We start from the raw sequence: 24,875 nt of genomic DNA on the forward strand, positions 1-24,875 counted from the left end.
TAATATATAATGTGTACAGTACTGTATCACTCGACTAATATATAATGTGTACAGCACTATTACTAGACTAATAATATATAATGTGTACAGTACTGTATTACTAGACTAATAATATGTGTACAGTACTGTATTACTAGACTAATATATAATGTGTACAGTACTGTATTACTAGACTGATAATATATAATGTGTACAGCACTGTATTACTAGACTGATATATAATGTGTACAGCACTGTATTACTAGACTAATATATAATGTGTACAGTACTGTATCACTCAACTAATAATATATAATGTGTACAGTACTGTATTACTAGACTAATAACATATAATGTGTACAGTACTGTATTACCAGACTAATGCATACAGTACTGTATTACTGGACGAATATAATGTGTACAGTACTGTATTACGAGACTAATAATACATAATGTGTACAGCACTGTATTACTAGACTAATAATACATAATGTGTACAGTACTGTATTACTAGACTAATAATATATAATGTGTACAGTACTGTATTACGAGACTAATAATGTGTGTACAGCACTGTGTTACTAGACTAATATATAATGTGTACAGTACTGTATTAATCGACGAATAAATAATCTGTACAGTACTGTATTACTAGACTAATGCATACAGTACTGTATTACTGGACTAATATGTGTACAGTACTGTATTACGAGACTAATAATATATAATGTGTACAGTACTGTATTACTAGACCAATATATAATGTGTACAGTACTCTATTACTAGACTAATATAATGTGTACAGTACTGTATTACTAGACTAATATATAATGTGTACAGTACTGTATTACTAGACTAATATATAATGTGTACAGTACTGTATGACTCGACTAATATATAATGTGTACAGCACTGTATTACTAGACTAATAATATAGAATGTGTACAGTACTGTATTACTAGACTAATATATAATGTGTACAGCACTGTATTACTAGACTAATAATATATAATGTGTACAGTACTGTATTACTAGACTAATATATAATGTGTACAGTACTGTATCACTCAACTAATAATATATAATGTGTACAGTACTGTATTACTAGACTAATAACATATAATGTGTACAGTACTGTATTACCAGACTAATAATGTGTGTACAGCACTGTATAACTAGACTAATATATAATGTGTACAGTACTGTATTAATCGACGAATAAATAATCTGTACAGTACTGTATTACTAGACTAATGCATACAGTACTGTATTACTGGACTAATGTGTACAGTACTGTATTACGAGACTAATAATATAAAATGTGTACAGTACTGTATTACTAGACTAATATATAATGTGTACAGTACTGTATTACGAGACTAATATATAATGTGTACAGCACTGTATTACTAGACCAATAATATATAATGTGTACAGTACTGTATGACTAGACTAATAATATATAGTGTGTACAGCACTGTATTACTAGACTAATATATAATGTGTACAGTACTGTATTACTAGACTAATAATATTTAATGTGTACAGTACTGTATTACTAGATTAATAATATATAATGTGTACAGTACTGTATTACTAGACTAATAATATATAATGTGTACAACACTATGACTAGACTAATAACATATAATGTGTACAGTACTGCATTACTAGACTAATATATAATGTGCACAGCACTATTACTAGACTAATGATATATAATGTGTACAGTACTGTATTACTAGACTAAAATATGTGTACAGCACTGTATTACTAGACTAATAATATATAATGTGTACAGTACTATTACTAGACTAATAACATATAATGTGTACAGTACTGTATTACTAGACTAATAATATATAATGTGTACAGCACTATTACTAGACTAATAACATATAATGTGTACAGTACTGTATTACTAGACGAATAAATAAACTGTACAGTACTATTACTAGACTAATGTGTACAATACTGTATTACTAGACTAATATATAATGTGTACAGCACTGTATTACAAGACGAATAATATATAATGTGTACAGTACTGTATTACTAGACTGATATATAATGTGTACAGCACTATTACTAGACTAATAATATATAATGCGTAAGTACTGTATTACTAGACTAATATATGTGTACAGCACTATTACTAGACTAATAATATATAATGTAAACAATTTTACAACACCAAGTTATAGTCCAACAATTTTTATTTGAAATCTACAAGCTTTCGGAGGCTTCCTCCTTCGTCAGGTAAATGTGTAAGTACTGTATTACTGGACTAATATATGTGTACAGCACTGTATTACTAGACTAATAATATGCACAGTACTGTATTACTAGACTAATAATATATAATGTATACAGTACTGTATTACTAGACTAATAATATATAATGTTTACAGCACTATTACTAGACTAATAATATATAATGTGTACAGTACTGTATTACTAGACTGATATCTTATGTGCACAGTACTGTATTACTAGATTAATGTGTACAGTACTGTATTGCTAGATTAATAATGTGTACAGTACTGTATTTCTAGACTAATATCTAATGTGTACAGTACTGTATTACTAGACTAATAATATATAATGTGTACAGTACTGTATTACTAGACTAATAAGTAATGTGCACAGCACTGTATTACTAGACTAATATATAATGTGTACAGTACTGTATTACTAGACTAATAATATGTGTACAGTACTGTACTACTAGACTGATCTAATGTGTACAGTACTGTATTACTAGACTAATAATAGAAAATGTGTACAGTACTGTATTACTAGACTAATAATATATAATGTGTACAGCACTATGACTAGACTAATAACATATAATGTGTACAGCACTGTATTCCTAGACTAATAATATATAATGTGTACAGTACTGTATTACTAGACTGATATATAATGTGTACAGCACTATTACTAGACTAATAATATATAATGTGGACAGTACTGTATTACTAGACTAATAATATATAATGTGTACAGTACTGTATTACTAGACTGATATCTTATGTGCACAGTACTGTATTACTAGATTAATGTGTACAGTACTGTATTGCTAGATTAATAATGTGTACAGTACTGTATTTCTAGACTAATATCTAATGTGTACAGTACTGTATTACTAGACTAATAATATAGTGTACAGCACTATTACTAGACTAATAATATATAATGTGTACAGTACTGTATTACTAGACTGATATATAATGTGTACAGTACTGTATTACTAGACTAATATATGTGTACAGTACTGTATTACTAGACTAATATATAATGTGTACAGTACTGTATTACTAGACTAATATATAATGTGTACAGCACTGTATTACTAGACTAATATATAATGTGTACAGTACTGTATTACTAGACTAATAATATGTGTACAGTACTGTATTACTAGACTAATATATAATGTGTACAGTACTGTATTACTAGACTAATATATAATGTGTACAGTACTGTATTACTAGACTAATAATATGTGTACAGTACTGTATTACTAGACTAATATATAATGTGTACAGTACTGTATTACTAGACTAATATATAATGTGTACAGTACTGTATTACTAGACTAATATATAATGTGTACAGTACTGTATTACTAGACTAATATATAATGTGTACAGTACTGTATTACTAGACTAATATATAATGTGTACAGTACTGTATTACTAGACTAATATATAATGTGTACAGTACTGTATTACTAGACTAATATATAATAATACCCTGCTCACTGTTTACTCTCTGATTACATTGGAAATATCTCTGTCTTCTTTGTCTGCAGAGAGGAGCTCCCCACCCCTCCACCTCACTCCCTCTCCCCCCGGGTGAACTGTCGAGGGGATCCCCGTGCCCCCTCCCCGGGTGAACTGTTGGGAATCCGAGGCCTGTCGAGGATCTCCCTCAATCCGAGGCCTGTCGAGGATCTCCCTCAATCCGAGGCCTGTCGAGGGTCTCCCTCAATCCGAGGCCTGTCGAGGATCTCCCTCAATCCGAGGCCTGTCGAGGATCTCCCTCAATCCGAGGCCTGTCGAGGATCTCCCTCAATCCGAGGCCTGTCGAGGATCTCCCTCAATCCGAGGCCTGTCGAGGATCTCCCTCAATCCGAGGCCTGTCGAGGATCTCCCTCAATCCGAGGCCTGTCGAGGATCTCCCTCAATCCGAGGCCTGTCGAGGATCTCCCTCAATCCGAGGCCTGTCGAGGATCTCCCTCAATCCGAGGCCTGTCGAGGGTCTCCCTCAATCCGAGGCCTGTCGAGGGTCTCCCTCAATCCGAGGCCTGTTCAGAATCTCCATGGCAACCGATCCCTTTTCCTCTTCTCTTTCACCGCCCGCCGTTTGTTGCTCCGCCCCCTCCGTGACGCAATCGCGCGCTCCCGGGCCAATGGGAAGCGCGGGGCGGGTCCTGGAGGACTCGGCGGTCCTCCAACCAATCAGCGCGCGGGGTTGAGCCCCTCCCCCCTCCCCCCTGGCGGGGTCGACCTGCGGCCTTTGACCTCCCGGTGTTGTCTGATCCGGAGTGAGGGCCGTCGCCTGGTCTTTGTCGCCCCTCTGATTCCCTTCAATGAGCGGCCCCGCTTCCAGCTTCACCCGCGGGCCCGGGGTCCTCCCCCCTCCCCCGCTCTGTCCCCGGGCCGATCATCGCTTCTTTCCCCGTCTGTTCGCTTCAAATTGTGATTTCCAGGGAGTGAAGCCGAGGAGGAGCAGCAGGTCTCCATTACTGGATGTGGAGATGCCGGTGATGGACTGGGGTTGACAATTGGAAACAATTTTACACCAAGTTATAGTCCAACAAATTTATTTTAAATCCCACAAGTTTTCGGAGGCTTCCTCCTTCCTCAGGTGAACGGTGTGGAAATGACATTTTCGAATCCTTCGCATTTGAAAATCACAGAACAAAGCCTGGTGATGACTGCCCGTTGCCAAGGCAATCACAGTGAGCAGACAGAAAGGTGTCACCTAAAAGGCCACCGAATATACAAACCCCCCCAAAAAAAGAGAGAGAAGGAAGACAGTCAATGACCCGTTATATTAAAAACAGATAACATTTGTTCGCTGGTGGGGTAACGTGTAGTGTGACATGAACCCAAGATCCCGGTTGAGGCCGTCCTCATGGGTGCGGAACTTGGCTATCAATTTCTGCTCGACGATTTTGCGTTGTCGTGTGTCTCGAAGGCCGCCTTGGAGAACGCTTACCCGAAGGTCGGTGGCTGAATGTCCATGACTGCTGAAGTGTTCCCCGACTGGGAGGGAACCCTCCTGTTTGGCGATTGTTGCGCGGTGTCCGTTCATCCGTTGTGGCAGCGTCTGCATGGTCTCGCCAATGCACCATGCTCCGGGGCATCCTTTCCTGCAACGTATGAGGTAGACAACGTTGGCCGAGTCACAGGAGTATGAACCGTGCACCTGGTGGGTGGTGTCCTCTCGTGTGATGGTGGTATCTGTGTCGATGATCTGGCATGTCTTGCAGAGGTTACCGTGGCAGGGTTGTGTGGTGTCGTGGACGCTGTTCTCCTGAAAGCTGGGTAATTTGCTGCGAACGATGGTTTGTTTGAGGTTGGGTGGCTGTTTAAAGGCGAGTCGTGGAGGTGTGGGGATGGCCATAGCGAGGTGTTCGTCATCATTGATGACATGTTGAAGGCTGCGGAGAACATGGCGTAGTTTCTCCGCTCCGGGGAAGTACTGGACAACGAAGGGTACTCTGTTGGTTGCGTCCCGTGTTAGTCTTCTGAGGAGGTCTACGCGATTTTTCGCTGTGGCCCGTCGGAACTGTCGATCGATGAGTCGAGCGTCATATCCCGTTCTTACTAGGGCGTCTTTCAGCGTCTGTAGGTGTCCATCGCGTTCCTCCTCGTCTGAGCAGACCCTGTGCATTCGCAGGGCCTGTCCAAAGGGGATGGCCTCTTTGACGTGGTTAGGGTGGAAGCTGGAAAAGTGGAGCATCGTGAGGTTGTCCGTGGGCTTGCGGTAGAGTGAGGTGCTGAGGTGCCCGTCTTTGATGGAGATTCGTGTGTCCAAGAAAGAAACTGATTCTGAGGAGTAGTCCATGGTGAGCTTGATGGTGGGATGGAACTTGTTGATGTTATCGTGTAGTCTCTTTAGTGATTCCTCGCCGTGGGTCCATGGAAAGAAAATGTCGTCGATGTATCTGGTGGATAGTGTTGGTTGGAGGTCCTGTGCAGTGAAGAAGTCCTGCTCGAACTTGTGCATGAAAATGTTGGCGTATTGGGGTGCGCATTTGGTCCCCATGGCTGTTCCGTGTGTTTGGGTAAAGAACTGGTTATTGAAGGTGAAGACATTGTGATCCAGGACGAAGCGGATGAGTTGTAGGATGGCGTCTGGAGATTGGCTGTTGTTGGTGTTGAGTATTGATGCTGTCGCAGCGATGCCGTCATCGTGGGGGATACTGGTGTAGAGTGCCGAGACGTCCATCGTGGTGAGAAGTGTTCCTGGTTCAACAGGTCCGTGGGTACTGAGTTTTTGTAAAAAGTCTGTAGTGTCGCGATAGAAGCTGGGGGTTCCCTGCACGATGGGTTTCAGGATGCCCTCGAAGTATCCAGAGAGGTTCTCACACAGGGTTCTGTTGCCTGATACGATAGGACGTCCGGGTGTGTTGGCTTTGTGTATCTTCGGGTAAGCATACTCCAAGGCGGCCTTCGAGACACACGACAACGCAAAATCGTCGAGCAGAAATTGATAGCCAAGTTCCGCACCCATGAGGACGGCCTCAACCGGGATCTTGGGTTCATGTCACACTACACGTAACCCCACCAGCGAACAAATGTTATCTGTTTTTAATATAACGGGTCATTGACTGTCTTCCTTCTCTCTCTCTTTTTTTTGGGGGGGTTTGTATATTCGGTGGCCTTTTAGGTGACACCTTTCTGTCTGCTCACTGTGATTGCCTTGGCAACGGGCAGCAATCACCAGGCTTTGTTCCGTGATTTTCAAATGCAAAGGATTCGAAAATGTCATTTCCATACCGTTCACCTGAGGAAGGAGGAAGCCTCCGAAAGCTTGTGGAATTTAAAATAAATCCATTACTGGAGGAAGAGAGATAATAATCCATACAGTGTCTATAGGATGGTGATATAGTCCATACAGTGTCTATAGGGTGGTGATAATAATCCATACAGTGTCTATAGGGTGGTGATAATAATCCATACAGCGTCTATAGGATGGTGATAATAATCCATACAGTGTCTATAGGATGGTGTTAATAATCCATACAGTGTCTATAGGGTGGTGATAATAATCCATACAGTGTCTATAGGATGGTGATATAGTCCATACAGTGTCTACAGGATGATGATAATAGTCCATACAGTGTCGATAGGATGGTGATATAGTCCATACAGTGTCTATAGGATGGTGATAATAGTCCATACAGTGTCTATAGGATGGTGATATAGTCCATACAGTGTCTATAGGATGGTGATATAGTCCATACAGTGTCTATAGGATGGTGATATAGTCCATACAGTGTCTAGAGGATGGTGATAATAGTCCATACAGTGTCTATAGGATGGTGATAATAGTCCGTACAGTGTCTATAGGATGGTGATATAGTCCATACAGTGTTTATAGGATGGTGATAATAATCCACACAGTGTCTATAGGATGGTGATAATAATCCATACAGTGTCTATAGGATGGTGATATAATCCATACAGTGTCTATAGGATGGTGATAATAGTCCATACAATGTCGATAGGATGGTGATATAGTCCATACAGTGTCTATAGGATGGTGATAATAATCCATACAGTGTCTATAGGATGGTGATAATAGTCCATACAGTGTCTATGGGATGGTGATATAATCCATACAGTGTCTATAGGATGGTGATAATAATCCATACAATGTCTATAGGATGGTGATATAATCCATACAGTGTCTATAGGATGGTGATAATAATCCATACAGTGTCTATAGGATGGTGATAATAATCCATACAGTGTCTATAGGATGGTGATATAGTCCATACAGTGTCGATTGGATGGTGATAATAATCCATACAATGTCTATAGGATGGTGATAATAATCCATACAGTGTCTATAGGATGGTGATAATAATCCATACAGTGTCTATAGGATGGTGATAATAATCCATACAGTGTCTATAGGATGGTGATAATAATCCATACAATGTCTATAGGATGGTGATAATAATCCATACAGTGTCTATAGGATGGTGATAATAATCTATACAGTGTCTATAGGATGGTGATATAATCCATACAGTGTCTATAGGATGGTGATAATAGTCCATACAATGTCGATAGGATGGTGATATAGTCCATACAGTGTCTATAGGATGGAGATAATAATCCATACAGTGTCTATAGGATGGTGATAATAATCCATACAGTGTCTATAGGATGGTGATAATAGTCCGTACAGTGTCTATAGGATGGTGATAATAGTCCATACAATGTCGATAGGATGGTGATATAGTCCATACAGTGTCTATAGGATGGTGATAATAATCCATACAGTGTCTATAGGATGGTGATAATAGTCCATACAGTGTCTATAGGATGGTGATATAATCCATACAGTGTCTATAGGATGGTGATAATAATCCATACAATGTCTATAGGATGGTGATATAATCCATACAGTGTCTATAGGATGGTGATAATAATCCATACAGTGTCTATAGGATGGTGATAATAATCCATACAGTGTCTATAGGATGGTGATATAGTCCATACAGTGTCGATTGGATGGTGATAATAATCCATACAATGTCTATAGGATGGTGATAATAATCCATACAGTGTCTATAGGATGGTGATAATAATCCATACAGTGTCTATAGGATGGTGATAATAATCCATACAGTGTCTATAGGATGGTGATAATAATCCATACAATGTCGATAGGATGGTGATAATAATCCATACAGTGTCTATAGGATGGTGATAATAATCTATACAGTGTCTATAGGATGGTGATATAATCCATACAGTGTCTATAGGATGGTGATAATAGTCCATACAATGTCGATAGGATGGTGATATAGTCCATACAGTGTCTATAGGATGGAGATAATAATCCATACAGTGTCTATAGGATGGTGATAATAATCCATACAGTGTCTATAGGATGGTGATAATAGCCCATACCGTGTCTATAGGATGGTGATATAATCCATACAGTGTCTATAGGATGGTGATAATAGTCCATACAATGTCTATAGGATGGTGATATAATCCATACAGTGTCTATAGGATGGTGATAATAATCCATGCAGTGTCTATAGGATGGTGATAATAATCCATACAGTGTCTATAGGATGGTGATAATAGTCCATACAGTGTCTATGGGATGGTGATAATAATCCATACAGTGTCTATAGGATGGTGATAATAGTCCATACAATGTCTATAGGATGGTGATATAATCCATACAGTGTCTATAGGATGGTGATAATAATCCATACAGTGTCTATAGGATGGTGATAATAATCCATACAGTGTCTATAGGATGGTGATAATAATCCACACGGTGTCTATAGGATGGTGATAATAATCCATACAATGTCTATAGGATGGTGATAATAATCCACACGGTGTCTATAGGATGGTGATAATAATCCATACAATGTCTATAGGATGGTGATAATAATCCACACGGTGTCTATAGGATGGTGATAATAATCCATACAATGTCTATAGGATGGTGATAATAATCCATACAGTGTCTATAGGATGGTGATATAATCCATACAGTGTCTATAGGATGGTGATAATAATCCATACAATGTCTATAGGATGGTGATAATAATCCATACAGTGTCTATAGGATGGTGATAATAATCCATACAGTGTCTATAGGATGGTGATAATAATCCACACGGTGTCTATAGGATGGTGATAATAGTCCATACAGTGTCTATAGGATGGTGATATAATCCATACAGTGTCTATAGGATGGTGATAATAGTCCATACAGTGTCTATAGGCTAGTGATATAGTCCATACAGTGTCTATAGGATGGTGATATAGTCCATACAGTCTCTATAGGATGGTGATAATAGTCCACACGGTGTCTATAGGATGGTGATAATAATCCATACAGTGTCTATAGGATGGTGATATAGTCCATACAGTGTCTATAGGATGGTGATATAGTCCATACAGTGTCTATAGGATGGAGACAATAATCCATACAGTGTCTATAGGATGGTGATATAGTCCATACAGTGTCTATAGGATGGTGATAATAATCCATACAGTGTCTATAGGATGGTGATAATAATCCATACAGTGTCTATAGGATGGTGATAATAATCCATACAATGTCTATAGGATGGTGATAATAATCCATACAGTGTCTATAGGATGGTGATAATAATCCATACAATGTCTATAGGATGGTGATAATAATCCATACAGTGTCTATGGGATGGTGATAATAGTCCATACAATGTCGATAGGATGGTGATATAGTCCATACAGTGTCTATAGGATGGAGATAATAATCCATACAGTGTCTATAGGATGGTGATAATAATCCATACAGTGTCTATAGGATGGTGATAATAGTCCATACCGTGTCTATAGGATGGTGATATAATCCATACAGTGTCTATAGGATGGTGATAATAGTCCATACAATGTCTATAGGATGGTGATATAATCCATACAGTGTCTATAGGATGGTGATAATAATCCATGCAGTGTCTATAGGATGGTGATAATAATCCATACAGTGTCCATAGGATGGTGATAATAGTCCATACAGTGTCTATGGGATGGTGATAATAATCCATACAGTGTCTATAGGATGGTGATAATAGTCCATACAATGTCTATAGGATGGTGATATAATCCATACAGTGTCTATAGGATGGTGATAATAATCCATACAGTGTCTATAGGATGGTGATAATAATCCATACAGTGTCTTTCGGATGGTGATAATAATCCACACGGTGTCTATAGGATGGTGATAATAATCCATACAATGTCTATAGGATGGTGATAATAATCCACACGGTGTCTATAGGATGGTGATAATAATCCATACAATGTCTATAGGATGGTGATAATAATCCACACGGTGTCTATAGGATGGTGATAATAATCCATACAATGTCTATAGGATGGTGATAATAATCCATACAGTGTCTATAGGATGGTGATATAATCCATACAGTGTCTATAGGATGGTGATAATAATCCATACAATGTCTATAGGATGGTGATAATAATCCATACAGTGTCTATAGGATGGTGATAATAATCCATACAGTGTCTATAGGATGGTGATAATAATCCACACGGTGTCTATAGGATGGTGATAATAGTCCATACAGTGTCTATAGGATGGTGATATAATCCATACAGTGTCTATAGGATGGTGATAATAGTCCATACAGTGTCTATAGGCTAGTGATATAGTCCATACAGTGTCTATAGGATGGTGATATAGTCCATACAGTGTCTATAGGATGGTGATAATAGTCCACACGGTGTCTATAGGATGGTGATAATAATCCATACAGTGTCTATAGGATGGTGATATAGTCCATACAGTGTCTATAGGATGGTGATATAGTCCATACAGTGTCTATAGGATGGAGACAATAATCCACACAGTGTCTATAGGATGGTGATATAGTCCATACAGTGTCTATAGGATGGTGATAATAATCCATACAGTGTCTATAGGATGGTGATAATAATCCATACAGTGTCTATAGGATGGTGATAATAATCTATACAGTGTCTATAGGATGGTGATATAATCCATACAATGTCTATAGGATGGTGATAATAGTCCATACAATGTCGATAGGATGGTGATAATAATCCATACAGTGTCTATAGGATGGTGATAATAATCCATACAGTGTCTATAGGATGGTGATAATAGTCCATACCGTGTCTATAGGATGGTGATATAATCCATACAGTGTCTGTAGGATGGTGATAATAGTCCATACAGTGTCTATAGGCTAGTGATATAGTTCATACAGTGTCTATAGGATGGTGATATAGTCCATACAGTGTCTATAGAATGGTGATAATAGTCCACACGGTGTCTATAGGATGGTGATAATAATCCATACAGTGTCTATAGGATGGTGATATAGTCCATACAGTGTCTATAGGATGGTGATATAGTCCATACAGTGTCTATAGGATGGAGATAATAATCCATACAGTGTCTATAGGATGGTGATATAGTCCATACAGTGTCTATAGGATGGTGATAATAATCCATACAGTGTCTATAGGATGGTGATAATAATCCATACAGTGTCTATAGGATGGTGATAATAATCCATACAATGTCTATAGGATGGTGATAATAATCCATACAGTGTCTATAGGATGGTGATAATAATCTATACAGTGTCTATAGGATGGTGATATAATCCATACAGTGTCTATAGGATGGTGATAATAGTCCATACAATGTCGATAGGATGGTGATATAGTCCATACAGTGTCTATAGGATGGTGATAATAGTCCATACAGTGTCTATAGGCTAGTGATATAGTCCATACAGTGTCTATAGGATGGTGATATAGTCCATACAGTGTCTATAGGATGGTGATAATAGTCCACACGGTGTCTATAGGATGGTGATAACAATCCATGCAGTGTCTATAGGATGGTGATATAGTCCATACAGTGTCTATAGGATGGTGATATAGTCCATACAGTGTCTATAGGATGGAGATAATAATCCATACAGTGTCTATAGGATGGTGATATAGTCCATACAGTGTCTATAGGATGGTGATAATAATCCATACAGTGTCTATAGGATGGTGATAATAATCCATACAGTGTCTATAGGATGGTGATAATAATCCATACAATGTCTATAGGATGGTGATAATAATCCATACAGTGTCTATAGGATGGTGATAATAATCTATACAGTGTCTATAGGATGGTGATATAATCCATACAGTGTCTATAGGATGGTGATAATAGTCCATACAATGTCGATAGGATGGTGATATAGTCCATACAGTGTCTATAGGATGGTGATAATAATCCATACAGTGTCTATAGGATGGTGATAATAATCCATACAGTGTCTATAGGATGGTGATAATAGTCCATACCGTGTCTATAGGATGGTGATATAATCCATACAGTGTCTATAGGATGGTGATAATAGTCCATACAATGTCTATAGGATGGTGATATAATCCATACAGTGTCTATAGGATGGTGATAATAATCCATGCAGTGTCTATAGGATGGTGATAATAATCCATACAGTGTCTATAGGATGGTGATAATAGTCCATACAGTGTCTATGGGATGGTGATAATAATCCATACAGTGTCTATAGGATGGTGATAATAGTCCATACAATGTCTATAGGATGGTGATATAATCCATACAGTGTCTATAGGATGGTGATAATAATCCATACAGTGTCTATAGGATGGTGATAATAATCCATACAGTGTCTATAGGATGGTGATAATAATCCACACGGTGTCTATAGGATGGTGATAATAATCCATACAATGTCTATAGGATGGTGATAATAATCCACACGGTGTCTATAGGATGGTGATAATAATCCATACAATATCTATCGGATGGTGATAATAATCCACACGGTGTCTATAGGATGGTGATAATAATCCATACAATGTCTATAGGATGGTGATAATAATCCATACAGTGTCTATAGGATGGTGATATAATCCATACAGTGTCTATAGGATGGTGATAATAATCCATACAATGTCTATAGGATGGTGATAATAATCCATACAGTGTCTATAGGATGGTGATAATAATCCATACAGTGTCTATGGGATGGTGATAATAATCCACACGGTGTCTATAGGATGGTGATAATAGTCCATACAGTGTCTATAGGATGGTGATATAATCCATACAGTGTCTATAGGATGGTGATAATAGTCCATACAGTGTCTATAGGCTAGTGATATAGTCCATACAGTGTCTATAGGATGGTGATATAGTCCATACAGTGTCTATAGGATGGTGATAATGGTCCACACGGTGTCTATAGGATGGTGATAATAATCCATACAGTGTCTATAGGATGGTGATATTGTCCATACAGTGTCTATAGGATGGTGATATAGTCCATACAGTGTCTATAGGATGGAGATAATAATCCATACAGTGTCTATAGGATGGTGATATAGTCCATACAGTGTCTATATGATGGTGATATAGTCCATACAGTGTCTATAGGATGGTGATATAGTCCATACAGTGTCTATAGGATGGTGATAATAATCCATACAGTGTCTATAGGATGGTGATATAGTCCATACAGTGTCTATAGGATGGTGATAATAATCCATACAGTGTCTATAGGATGGTGATATAGTCCATACAGTGTCTATAGGATGGTGATAATAATCCACACAGTGTCTATAGGATGGTGATATAGTCCATACAGTGTCTATATGATGGTGATATAGTACATACAGTGTCTATTGGATGGTGATACAGTCCATACAGTGTCAATAGGCTAGTGATGTAGTGCATATGTTCTGTATCGGCTAGTAATACAGACATCGTACATCTCGTAATATGTTATACTTACATTATATTCGTCTCATTATATAGTACTGTACATACACTATTTTGGCCCAGTAATATAGTACTGTACATACATTATGTATCTTTAGTCCAGTAATATAGTACTGTACATTATACATTTTGACCAGTAACATAGTACTGTACATTATTACTGGTTAAAACATATAGTACTGTACATACATTATACTAGTCCAGTAATATCATACTGTACATATATTTTTAACCAGAAATATAGTACTGTACGTATATATTTAAACCAATAATATAGTACTGTACATACATTATATATTTAGACCAGTAATGTGGGACTGTCTGTACATTATATTTAGACCAATAATGTGGGACTGTCTGTACATTATATTTAGACCAGTAATGTGGGACTGTCTGTACATTATATTTAGACCAGTAATGTGGGACTGTCTGTACATTATATTTAGACCAATAATGTGGGACTGTCTGTACATTATATTTAGACCAGTAATGTGGGACTGTCTGTACATTATATTTAGACCAGTAATGTGGGACTGTCTGTACATTATATTTAGACCAATAATGTGGGACTGTCTGTACATTATATTTAGACCAGTAATGTGGGACTGTCTGTACATTATATTTAGACCAATAATGTGGGACTGTCTGTACATTATATTCAGACCAATAATGTGGGACTGTCTGTACATTATATTTAGACCAATAATGTGGGACTGTCTGTACATTATATTTAGACCAATAATGTGGGACTGTCCGTACATTATATTTAGACCAGTAATGTGGGACTGTCTGTACATTATATTTAGACCAATAATGTGGGACTGTCTGTACATTATATTTAGACCAATAATGTGGGACTGTCCGTACATTATATTTAGACCAATAATGTGGGACTGTCTGTACATTATATTTCGACCAGTAATGTGGGACTGTCCGTACATTATATTTAGACCAATAATGTGGTACTGTCTGTACATTATATTTGGACCAGTAATGTGGGACTGTCTGTACATTATATTTAGACCAATAATGTGGGACTGTCTGTACATTATATTTAGACCAATAATGTGGGACTGTCCGTACATTATATTTAGACCAATAATGTGGGACTGTCTGTACATTATATTTAGACCAGTAATGTGGGACTGTCTGTACATTATATTTAGACAAATAATGTGGGACTGTCTGTACATTATATTTAGACCAATAATGTGGGACTGTCTGTACATTATATTTAGACCAATAATGTGGGACTGTCTGTACATTATATTTAGACCAATAATGTGGGACTGTCTGTACATTTTCAGTTATATATTATAACCAGTCTAATGTGGGACTGTCTGTACATTTTCAGTTATATATTATAACCAATCTAATGTGGGACTGTCCGTACATTTTCAGTTATATATTATAACCAATCTAATGTGGGACTGTCTGTACATTTTCAGTTACATATTATAACCAATCTAATGTGGGACTGTCCGTACATTTTCAGTTATATATTATAACCAGTCTAATGTGGGACTGTCCGTACATTTTCAGTTATATATTATAACCAATCTAATGTGGGACTGTCTGTACATTTTCAGTTATATATTATAACCAGTCTAATGTGGGACTGTCTGTACATTTTCAGTTATATATTATAACCAGTCTAATGTGGGACTGTCTGTACATTTTCAGTTATATATTATAACCAATCTAATGTGGGACTGTCCGTACATTTTCGTCCAGTAAGTACAGCACTATTTCATTATATGTTTTTAGTCCAGTGAGCGTACTGTACATGCATTATATGTTTTAATCTAGCAACATAGTACTGTACATATTTTTTAGTCCAGTAACATAGTCCATATATATTCGGCCGAGCAGCCTGCATGAGGAATCGCAGGTGTCTGTGTCCTGAACAGGAACCAGTAAGTGTGGATCTGCAGAGCAGTGAGAATCGGGAGAGTGAACATGAGGTGCAGCAGAGTGAGGGAGGAGGGAGAGAGTGTGGGACGGGGATTTACAGCCTGAGGGGAACGAGAGGGGAAAGAATGTTTGATTGAAACTAGAATTGTCTGTTCTGAATTTCTATCCTGTATTGACAGTGATGACTTTTGTAAACTCCTTTTACAGGGTATTAGAAGGGGAGGATTTGCAGACGGGAAACTCAAACCAAACCTCACGTCAAGATCTGAGAGTCACTCGATTCATCAGGACCTGAATATCATCGGCCTTTGAATGTGGAAGGAGAAATGTTTGTTTGTTGTGTCTCTGGGAAAAGATCAAACATCAGTGTGAGTGGAAAATCACCGAGACACACACACCCGAGTGAGAGTGTTCCAGTGCACTGAGTGTGGAAAGAGCTTTAACCAGTTAGACAGCCTGAAAAAACATCGCACCGTTCACAGTGGGGAGAAACCGTCCACGTGTTCTGTGTGTGGACGAGGCTTCAACTGATCGTCCAACCTGGAGAGACACAAGGACACCCGGACCATGGAGAAACCGTGGAAATGTGGGGACTGTGGGAAGGGATTCAATCGTCCGTCTGAGCTGGAAACTCATCGACGCAGTCACAGCGGGGAGAGGCCGTTCACCTGCTCCGTGTGTGGGAAGGGGTTTACTGCTTCAACCAGCCGACTGACACACCAGCACATTCACACCGGGGAGAGGCCGTTCACCTGCTCCGTGTGCGGGAAGGGGTTCGCTCAGTTCTCTGTTCTGCAGAATCACCAGCGAGTCCACACTGATCAGAGACCGTTTAAATGTTCTGACTGCACTGGGAGTTTTAAAACCTTGTGGGAGCTACTAATGCACCAATCTGTTCACTCCGAGGAGAGGCCGTTCAACTGCTCTCACTGTGGGAGGACTTTCAGGCGTTCGTCCAGCCTGCTGACACACCAGTGTGTTCACACTGGAGAGAGGCCGTTCACCTGCTCCGTCTGCGGGAAGGGATTCATTCAGTCATCCGACCTGCTGACACACCAGCAAGTTCACACCGGGGAGAGGCTGTTCACCTGCTCTGTGTGTGGGAAGGGGTTTGCTCGGTCGTCCACCCTGCTGAGACACCAGCGAGTTCATGAGTAACTGCATTGGTTTGGATTCTGCTGTTAACCACATCCAGGACTGAACCATGATCATTCTGGCAGTTTGGGGGGGCTTTGTTTCTGCTGACTGGCGGGTCTCACGACTTTGCTTGCGGTGAGGTGATGCTCTTTGAGGGTCGGAGTGAACATTTCCACGGAAATAATTGGCAAAGGAGTTTGTGAGAGACGGTAAGGTCCGTGTTTGTGAGGTCTGTGTTTTTCCTGGTTCCTGGATAGCAAATAGTGTTTCTCCTTCCCACTACAGGTAGATGGAAAATAAATAAATTTGTTCCTGTTACATATTACATAGAATGTACAGCACAGAAACAGGCCATTCGGCCCACCTGGTCCATGCCGGTGTTTATCCTTCTATCCCTTTCTCCCTCCAAGTTTCCCCTTAAATGCATCCACACTATTCGCCTCAACTACTCCTTGTGGGAGCGAGTTCCACATTCTCACCACTCTCTGGGTGAAGAAGCTTCTCCTGAATTCCCTATGGGATTTATTGGTGACTATCTTATATTTATGACCCTGAGTTTTGTCTCCCCCACAGGGGGAAACATCTTCTCCACGTCTACCCTATCGAACCCTTTCATTATCTTAAAGACTTCCATCAGGTCACCCCTCAGCCTTCTCTTTTCTAGAGAAAGGAGCCCCAGCCTGTTCAGTCTTTCCTGATAATTAGAACCTCTCAGTTCTGGTATCATCCAAGTAAATCTTTTTTGCACCTTCTCCAATGCCTCTATTTTCCTTTTTGTAATATGGAGACCAGAACTGTGCCCCATACTCCAAGTGTGGTCTAACCAAGGTTCTGTACAAGTTCAACATAACTTCTCTGCTTTTCAATTCTATCCCTCTAGAAATGAACCCCATATATGGGAACCAGACTTTAGGAAAGATGTCAACACATTGGAGAGGGTGCAGAGGAGATTTACTAGAATGGTACCAGGGATGAGGGACTTCAGTTACTTGGATAGACTGGAGAAGCTGGGATTGTTCTCCTCAGAGCAGAGACGGTTGAGAGGAAATTTGATGGAGATGTTCAAAATCATGAACAGTTTTGATAGAGTAAATAAGGAGAAACTGTTTCCAGTGGCAGAAGGGTCGGTAACCAGAGGACACAGATTTAAGGTGATCGGTATAAGAGTTAGTGGGTGAGATGAGAAATATTTTTACGCAGCGAGTTGTGATGATCTGGAATGCGCTGCCTGAAAGCGAGGTGGAAGCAGATTCAATGGTAAGTTTATAAAGGGAACAGGATAAATATTTGAATCATAGGCACAGAAGGAGGCCATTCGGCCCATTGAGTCTGTGCCGGCTCCCTGCAAGAGCAATCCAGCTGGTCCCACTCCCCCGCCGTATCCCCGTTGCCCTCAATTTTTTTCCTTTCAAGTACTTATCCAGTTCCCTTTTAAAGGCCATGATTGAATCTGCCTCCACCACCCCCTCGGGCAGTGCATTCCAGATCCTAACCACTCGCTGCGTAAAAAAGTTTTTCCTCATGTCACCTTTGGTTCTTTTGCCAATCACCTTAAATCTACGTCCTCTGGTTCTTGACCCTTCCACCAATGGGAACAGTTTCTCTCTATCTACTCTGTCTGGACCCTTCATGATTTTGAAAACCTCGATCAAATCTCCTCTCAACCGTCTCTGTTCCAAGGAGAACAACCCCAGCTTCTCCAGTCTATCCACATAACTAAAGTCCCTCATCCCTGGAATCATTCCAGTAAATCTCTTCTGCACCCTCTCTAAGGCCTTCACATCTTTCCTAAAGTGCGGTGCCCAGAACTGGACACAATACTTCAGCTGTGGCTGAACCAGTGTTTTATAAAGGTTCATCATAACTTCCATACTTTTGGTCTCTATGCCTCTATTTATAAAGCCCAGGATCCCGTATGCTTTTTTAACCGCTTTCTCAACCTGCCCTGCCACCTTCGACGATTAGTGTACATAAATCCCCAGATTTCTCTGTTCCTTTACCCTTTTTAGAATTGTGCCCTCTAGTTTATATTGCCTCTCCTCATTCATCCTACCGAAATGTATCACTTTGCATTTTTCTGCGTTAAATTTCATCTGCCACGTGTCCGCCCATTCCACCAGCCTGTCTATATCCTCTTGAAGTCTATCACTATCCTCCTCACTGTTTACTAAACTTCCAAGTTTTGTATCATCTGCAAATGTTGAAATTGTGCCCTGTACATCCAAGTCCAAGTCATTAATATATATCAAGAAAAGCAGTGGTCCTAGTACCAACCCCTGGGGAACACCACTGTAACCTCCCTCCTGTCCGAAAAACAACCGTTCACCACTACTCTCTGCTCCCTGTTACTTAGCCAATTCTGTATCCATGTTGCTACTGCCCCCTTTATTCCATGGGCTGCAATCTTGATGACAAGCCTATTATGCGGCACTTTATCAAACGCCATTTGAAAGTCCATATACACCACATCAACCGCATTGCCCTCATCGACCCTCTCTGTTACCTCATCAAAAAACTCTTTCAAGTTGGTTAAACATGATTTGCCTTTAACACATCCGTGCTGGCTTTCCCTAATCAATCCACACTTGTCCAAGTGACTGCTAATTCTGTCCCGGATTATCGTTTCTAAAACTTTCCCCACCGCCGAGGTTAAACTGACTGGCCTGTATTTGCTGGGTTTATCCTTACACCCTTTTTGAACAAGGGTATAACATTTGCAATTCTCCGGTCCTCTTGCACCACTCCCATATCTAAGGATGATTGGAAGATTGTGGCCAGTACTGCCGCAATTTCCACCCTTACTTCCCTCAGCAACCTAGGATGCATCCCATCCGGACCGGGTGACTTATCTACTTTAAGTACAGTCAGCCTTTCTAGTACCTCCTCTTTATCAATTTTTAGCCCATCCAGTACCTGAACTACATCTTCCTTTACTGAGACTCTGGCAGCATCTTCTTCCTTGGTAAAGACAGATGCCAAGTACTCATTTAGTAACTCGGCCGTGCCCTCTGCCTCCGCGAGTAGATCTCCTTTATGGTCCCTAATCGTCCCCACCCCTGCTCTTACTACCTGTTTACTGTTTACATGCCTTTGGATTTCCTTTTATTTTGGCCACCAGTCTATTCTCATACTCTCTCTTTGCCCCTCTTATTTCCCTTTTCACCTCCCCTCCGAACTTTCTATATTCAGCCTGGTTCTCACTTGTATCATCAACCTGACATCTGTCATACGCCCCCTTTTTCTGTTTCATCATACTCTCTATCTCTTTTGTCATCCAGTGAGCCCTGGCTTTAGTTGCCCTACCTTTCCCCATCGTGGGAATGTACCTGGACTGTACCTGAACCATCTCCTCCTTAAAGGCCGCCCACTGTTCAATTACAGTTTTGCCTGACAATCTTTGATTCCAATTTACCCGGGCCAGATCTCTTCTCATCCCACTGAAATTGGCCCTCCTCCAATTGAGTATTTTTACTTTGGAGTAGTCCGTGTCCTTTTCCATAGCTTTTCTAAACCTGATGATAATATGATCACTGTTCCCTAAATGCTCCCCCACTGACACTTGTTTTTGATGGGGAGAAAATTGAAGGGCTTTGGGGAAAGAGCAGGAGACGAATTGGATGGCTGGTTCAAAGAGCTGGCACAGGCACAATGGGCCGAGTGGCCTCCTGTCTGTGCTGTAAGGTAAGTAAATATGTGCATGCAATGTGTGTCGTTAAATAAATAATGCCTTGAATACCTTAAAAAATGTTCAAAAATTTCATGGTTTTCCTTCCTATTTGGTTTTAGACACAAAAAAAGAATCACAGCAAATGACTTTCAATCTGTTCCCATCACTGTCTATTCTCAGCCGTTACTGCACAGGGGGAAAAGGAAGATTCTCAAGCAGCAAGTCCAGGCGCATTCTTTGAATGGCCCATCTTGCGAATGCGTTAACAAGCCTCCAGTTCCAAAATGGGGCAGCACGCAGTTCACCAATCAGTAGGAATTGTCAGGGCTTTTTAATTAGAGATTTTAAAAAGTGCAACCTGCTATCTGAGCGAACACTGACTGGTGTCTCTCTCTCTGTCTGTCTGTCTGTCTGTCTCTCTGTCTGTCTGTCTGTGTCTCTCTGTCTGTCTGTCTCTCTCTGTCTCTCTCTCTGTCTGTCTGACTCTCTCTCTCTCTCTCTCTGTGTGTCTCTCTCTCTGTCTGTCTCTCTTTCTCTGTCTGTCTGTCTCTCTTTCTCTATCTCTCTGTCTGTCTGTCTGTCTCTCTCTGTCTCTCTCTCTGTCTGTCTCTCTCTGTCTGTCTCTCTCTGTCTGTCTGTCTCTCTCTCTGTCTGTCTGTCTCTCTCTCTGTCTGTCTGTCTCTCTATGTCTGTCTGTCTCTGTCTCTCTCTCTGTCTCTCTCTCTCTGTCTGTCTCCATGTCTGTCTGTCTCTGTCTCTCTCTCTGTCTGTCTCTGTCTCTCTCTCTCTGTCTGTCTCTCTCTCTCTCTGTCTCTCTCTCTCTCTCTGTCTCTCACCCACTCCTTGTTAACTCTGAGAGACACCAGTCCTGCGAATGTGTCAACAAGCCGCCAGTTGTGCTTGTGAACTGCTGACACACGGGTGCTCGCTGGGCGAAGTCTCGCAATTCCTCAAGCCCAGGGATTCTGACCCCTCTCTCTGGGGTGCGACAGAAAACACAGGGACGGCCGCTGTCACCGAGAGGTTTTAAGGCTTTTCCTTGTAAATTTTTATTTCCGGCACTAAGTCCTCAACTCAGTGAGAGCCCAAGGTGGCGACTGAAAGGAGATTTCAGATCAACATTGGGAGCGATCTGATGTGTTGTCCTTTTCCGTCATTGTTGATTTTGCTGACTGCTCGATCGCAGTTGGTGTTTTCTTCTGCCCCCATTAGTTCTCCGTTGGTCAAGTCTCTCCCTCTGTTTGTAGCCTTTGATTCCTTGGTCCCTTATCCCTTTCAGTTCCAGTTTGTTGTGTCTGAAATTCGAGGGCCATCAAGACCCAAAGTGTGAGACGGGAGGTGTGACAGGAGAGAGACCTCATTGGACCAGTTTTCCTCCACAGATGTTGTTAACCCCTGAAATGTTGTTGAGACGATGACTTGTCGGGGTTGCAGTGTCCCTTTAAGAACCGCTGTCTGTGACCTTTCCCCTTCATTCAGCGACTCGACCGGGTCATTTTGCAACAAAATGGTTTACTTTCTACAGCAGTCCCAAGTTAATTTGCTGCAACTCAAACTGGTTAAAATCTCCAATTATAAAGTGCTGACCAATCCTTGCTCACTTGCACATTACACACAGTGGGACCCCCATTATCCACCAGAAAGAAAGGGCCCAGGTGGAGAATGGGGATTGGTGGAGAATGGAGAGTCCCCAAATGTTGCCCCTCCCGTCTGGTACAGTATTCCCCTCGGCACGGGAATGGAGACAAGTCTGACCCAAATAACGGGCTGAATTTAATCTATCTTGGGCTGTGGGATTGGTTTATATCAGACAGGAGGAGATTGGTGTCAGTGACTGGGATTGGTTTTTATCAGACAGGAGGAGATTGGTGTCAGTGACTGGGATTGGTTTATATCAGACAGGAGGAGATTGGTGTCAGTGACTGGGATTGGTTTATATCAGACAGGAGGAGATTGGTGTCAGTGACTGGGATTGGTTTATATCAGACAGGAGGAGATTGGTGTCAGTGACTGTGGGATTGGTTTATATCAGACAGGAGGGGATTGGTGTCAGTGAGTGTGGGATTGGTTTATATCAGACAGGAGGAGATTGGTGTCAGTGAGTGTGGGATTGGTTTATATCAGACAGGAGGAGATTGGTGTCAGTGACTGGGATTGGTTTATATCAGACAGGAGGAGATTGGTGTCAGTGACTGGGATTAGTTTCTATCAGACAGGAGGAGATTGGTGTCAGTGAGTGTGGGATTGGTTCATATCAGACAGGAGGAGATTGGTGTCAGTGACTGGGATTAGTTTCTATCAGACAGGAGGAGATTGGTGTCAGTGAGTGTGGGATTGGTTTATATCAGACAGGAGGAGATTGGTGTCAGTGAGTGTGGGATTGGTTTATATCAGACAGGAGGAGATTGGTGTCAGTGACTGGGATTGGTTTATATCAGACAGGAGGAGATTGGTGTCAGTGACTGTGGGATTGGTTTATATCAGACAGGAGGGGATTGGTGTCAGTGAGTGTGGGATTGGTTTATATCAGACAGGAGGAGATTGGTGTCAGTGAGTGTGGGATTGGTTTATATCAGACAGGAGGAGATTGGTGTCAGTGACTGGGATTGGTTTATATCAGACAGGAGGAGATTGGTGTCAGTGACTGGGATAGGTTTATATCAGACAGGAGGAGATTGGTGTCAGTGACTGGGATTGGTTTATATCAGACAGGAGGAGATTGGTGTCAGTGACTGGGATTGGTTTATATCAGACAGGAGGAGATTGGTGTCAGTGAGTGTGGGATTGGTTTATATCAGACAGGAGGAGATTGGTGTCAGTGACAGGGATTGGTTTGTATCAGACAGGAGGAGATTGGTGTCAGTGAGTGTGGGATTGGTTTATACCAGACAGGAGGAGATTGGTGTCAGTGAGTGTGGGATTGGTTTATATCAGACAGGAGGAGATTGGTGTCAGTGACTGGGATTGGTTTATATCAGACAGGAGGAGATTGGTGTCAGTGACTGGGATTGGTTTGTATCAGACAGGAGGAGATTGGTGTCAGTGACTGGGATTGGTTTATATCAGACAGGAGGGGATTGGTGTCAGTGAGTGTGGGATTGGTTTATATCAGACAGGAGGAGATTGGTGTCAGTGAGTGTGGGATTGGTTTATATCAGACAGGAGGAGATTGGTGTCAGTGACTGGGATTGGTTTATATCAGACAGGAGGGGATTGGTGTCAGTGAGTGTGGGATTGGTTTACATCAGACAGGAGGGGATTGGTGTCAGTGAGTGTGGGATTGGTTTATATCAGACAGGAGGAGATTGGTGTCAGTGAGTGTGGGATTGGTTTATATCAGACAGGAGGAGATTGGTGTCGGTGACTGGGATTGGTTTATATCAGACAGGAGGAGATTGGTGTCAGTGACTGGGTTTGGTTTATATCAGACAGGAGGAGATTGGTGTCAGTGACTGGGATTGGTTTATATCAGACAGGAGGAGATTGGTGTCAGTGACTGGGATTGGTTTATATCAGACAGGAGGAGATTGGTGTCAGTGACTGGGTTTGGTTTATATCAGACAGGAGGAGATTGGTGTCAGTGACT

General features: G+C 40.7%; 1 protein-coding gene across 2 annotated transcripts; it reads left to right on the forward strand.

Moving 5' to 3' along the window:
* Positions 1-4,522: 4,522 nt before the first annotated feature.
* LOC137308596 (zinc finger protein 239-like) lies at positions 4,523-18,741 on the forward strand. 2 transcript variants are annotated; one of them, XM_067977215.1, is made up of 2 exons: positions 4,523-5,421; positions 16,693-18,741. In XM_067977215.1, exon 2 carries the CDS (start codon positions 17,053-17,055, stop codon positions 17,641-17,643), a length of 591 nt encoding a protein of 196 aa, XP_067833316.1. In that variant the 5' UTR covers positions 4,523-5,421; positions 16,693-17,052; the 3' UTR covers positions 17,644-18,741. The 2 variants fall into 2 exon arrangements, with proteins under 2 accessions (XP_067833316.1, XP_067833317.1); XM_067977216.1 differs by having other exon boundaries at positions 4,523-4,750.
* Positions 18,742-24,875: the final 6,134 nt, after the last annotated feature.

The sequence above is a fragment of the Heptranchias perlo genome, unplaced genomic scaffold (assembly GCF_035084215.1).
Source record: "Heptranchias perlo isolate sHepPer1 unplaced genomic scaffold, sHepPer1.hap1 HAP1_SCAFFOLD_134, whole genome shotgun sequence".
In the NCBI taxonomy this organism is placed as follows: Eukaryota; Metazoa; Chordata; class Chondrichthyes; order Hexanchiformes; family Hexanchidae; genus Heptranchias; species Heptranchias perlo.

Excerpts from the sequence above, each read along its gene's own strand:
- LOC137308596 (XM_067977215.1), top strand. The coding sequence starts at position 17,053 with ATGGAGAAACCGTGGAAATGTGGGGACTGTGGGAAGGGATTCAATCGT.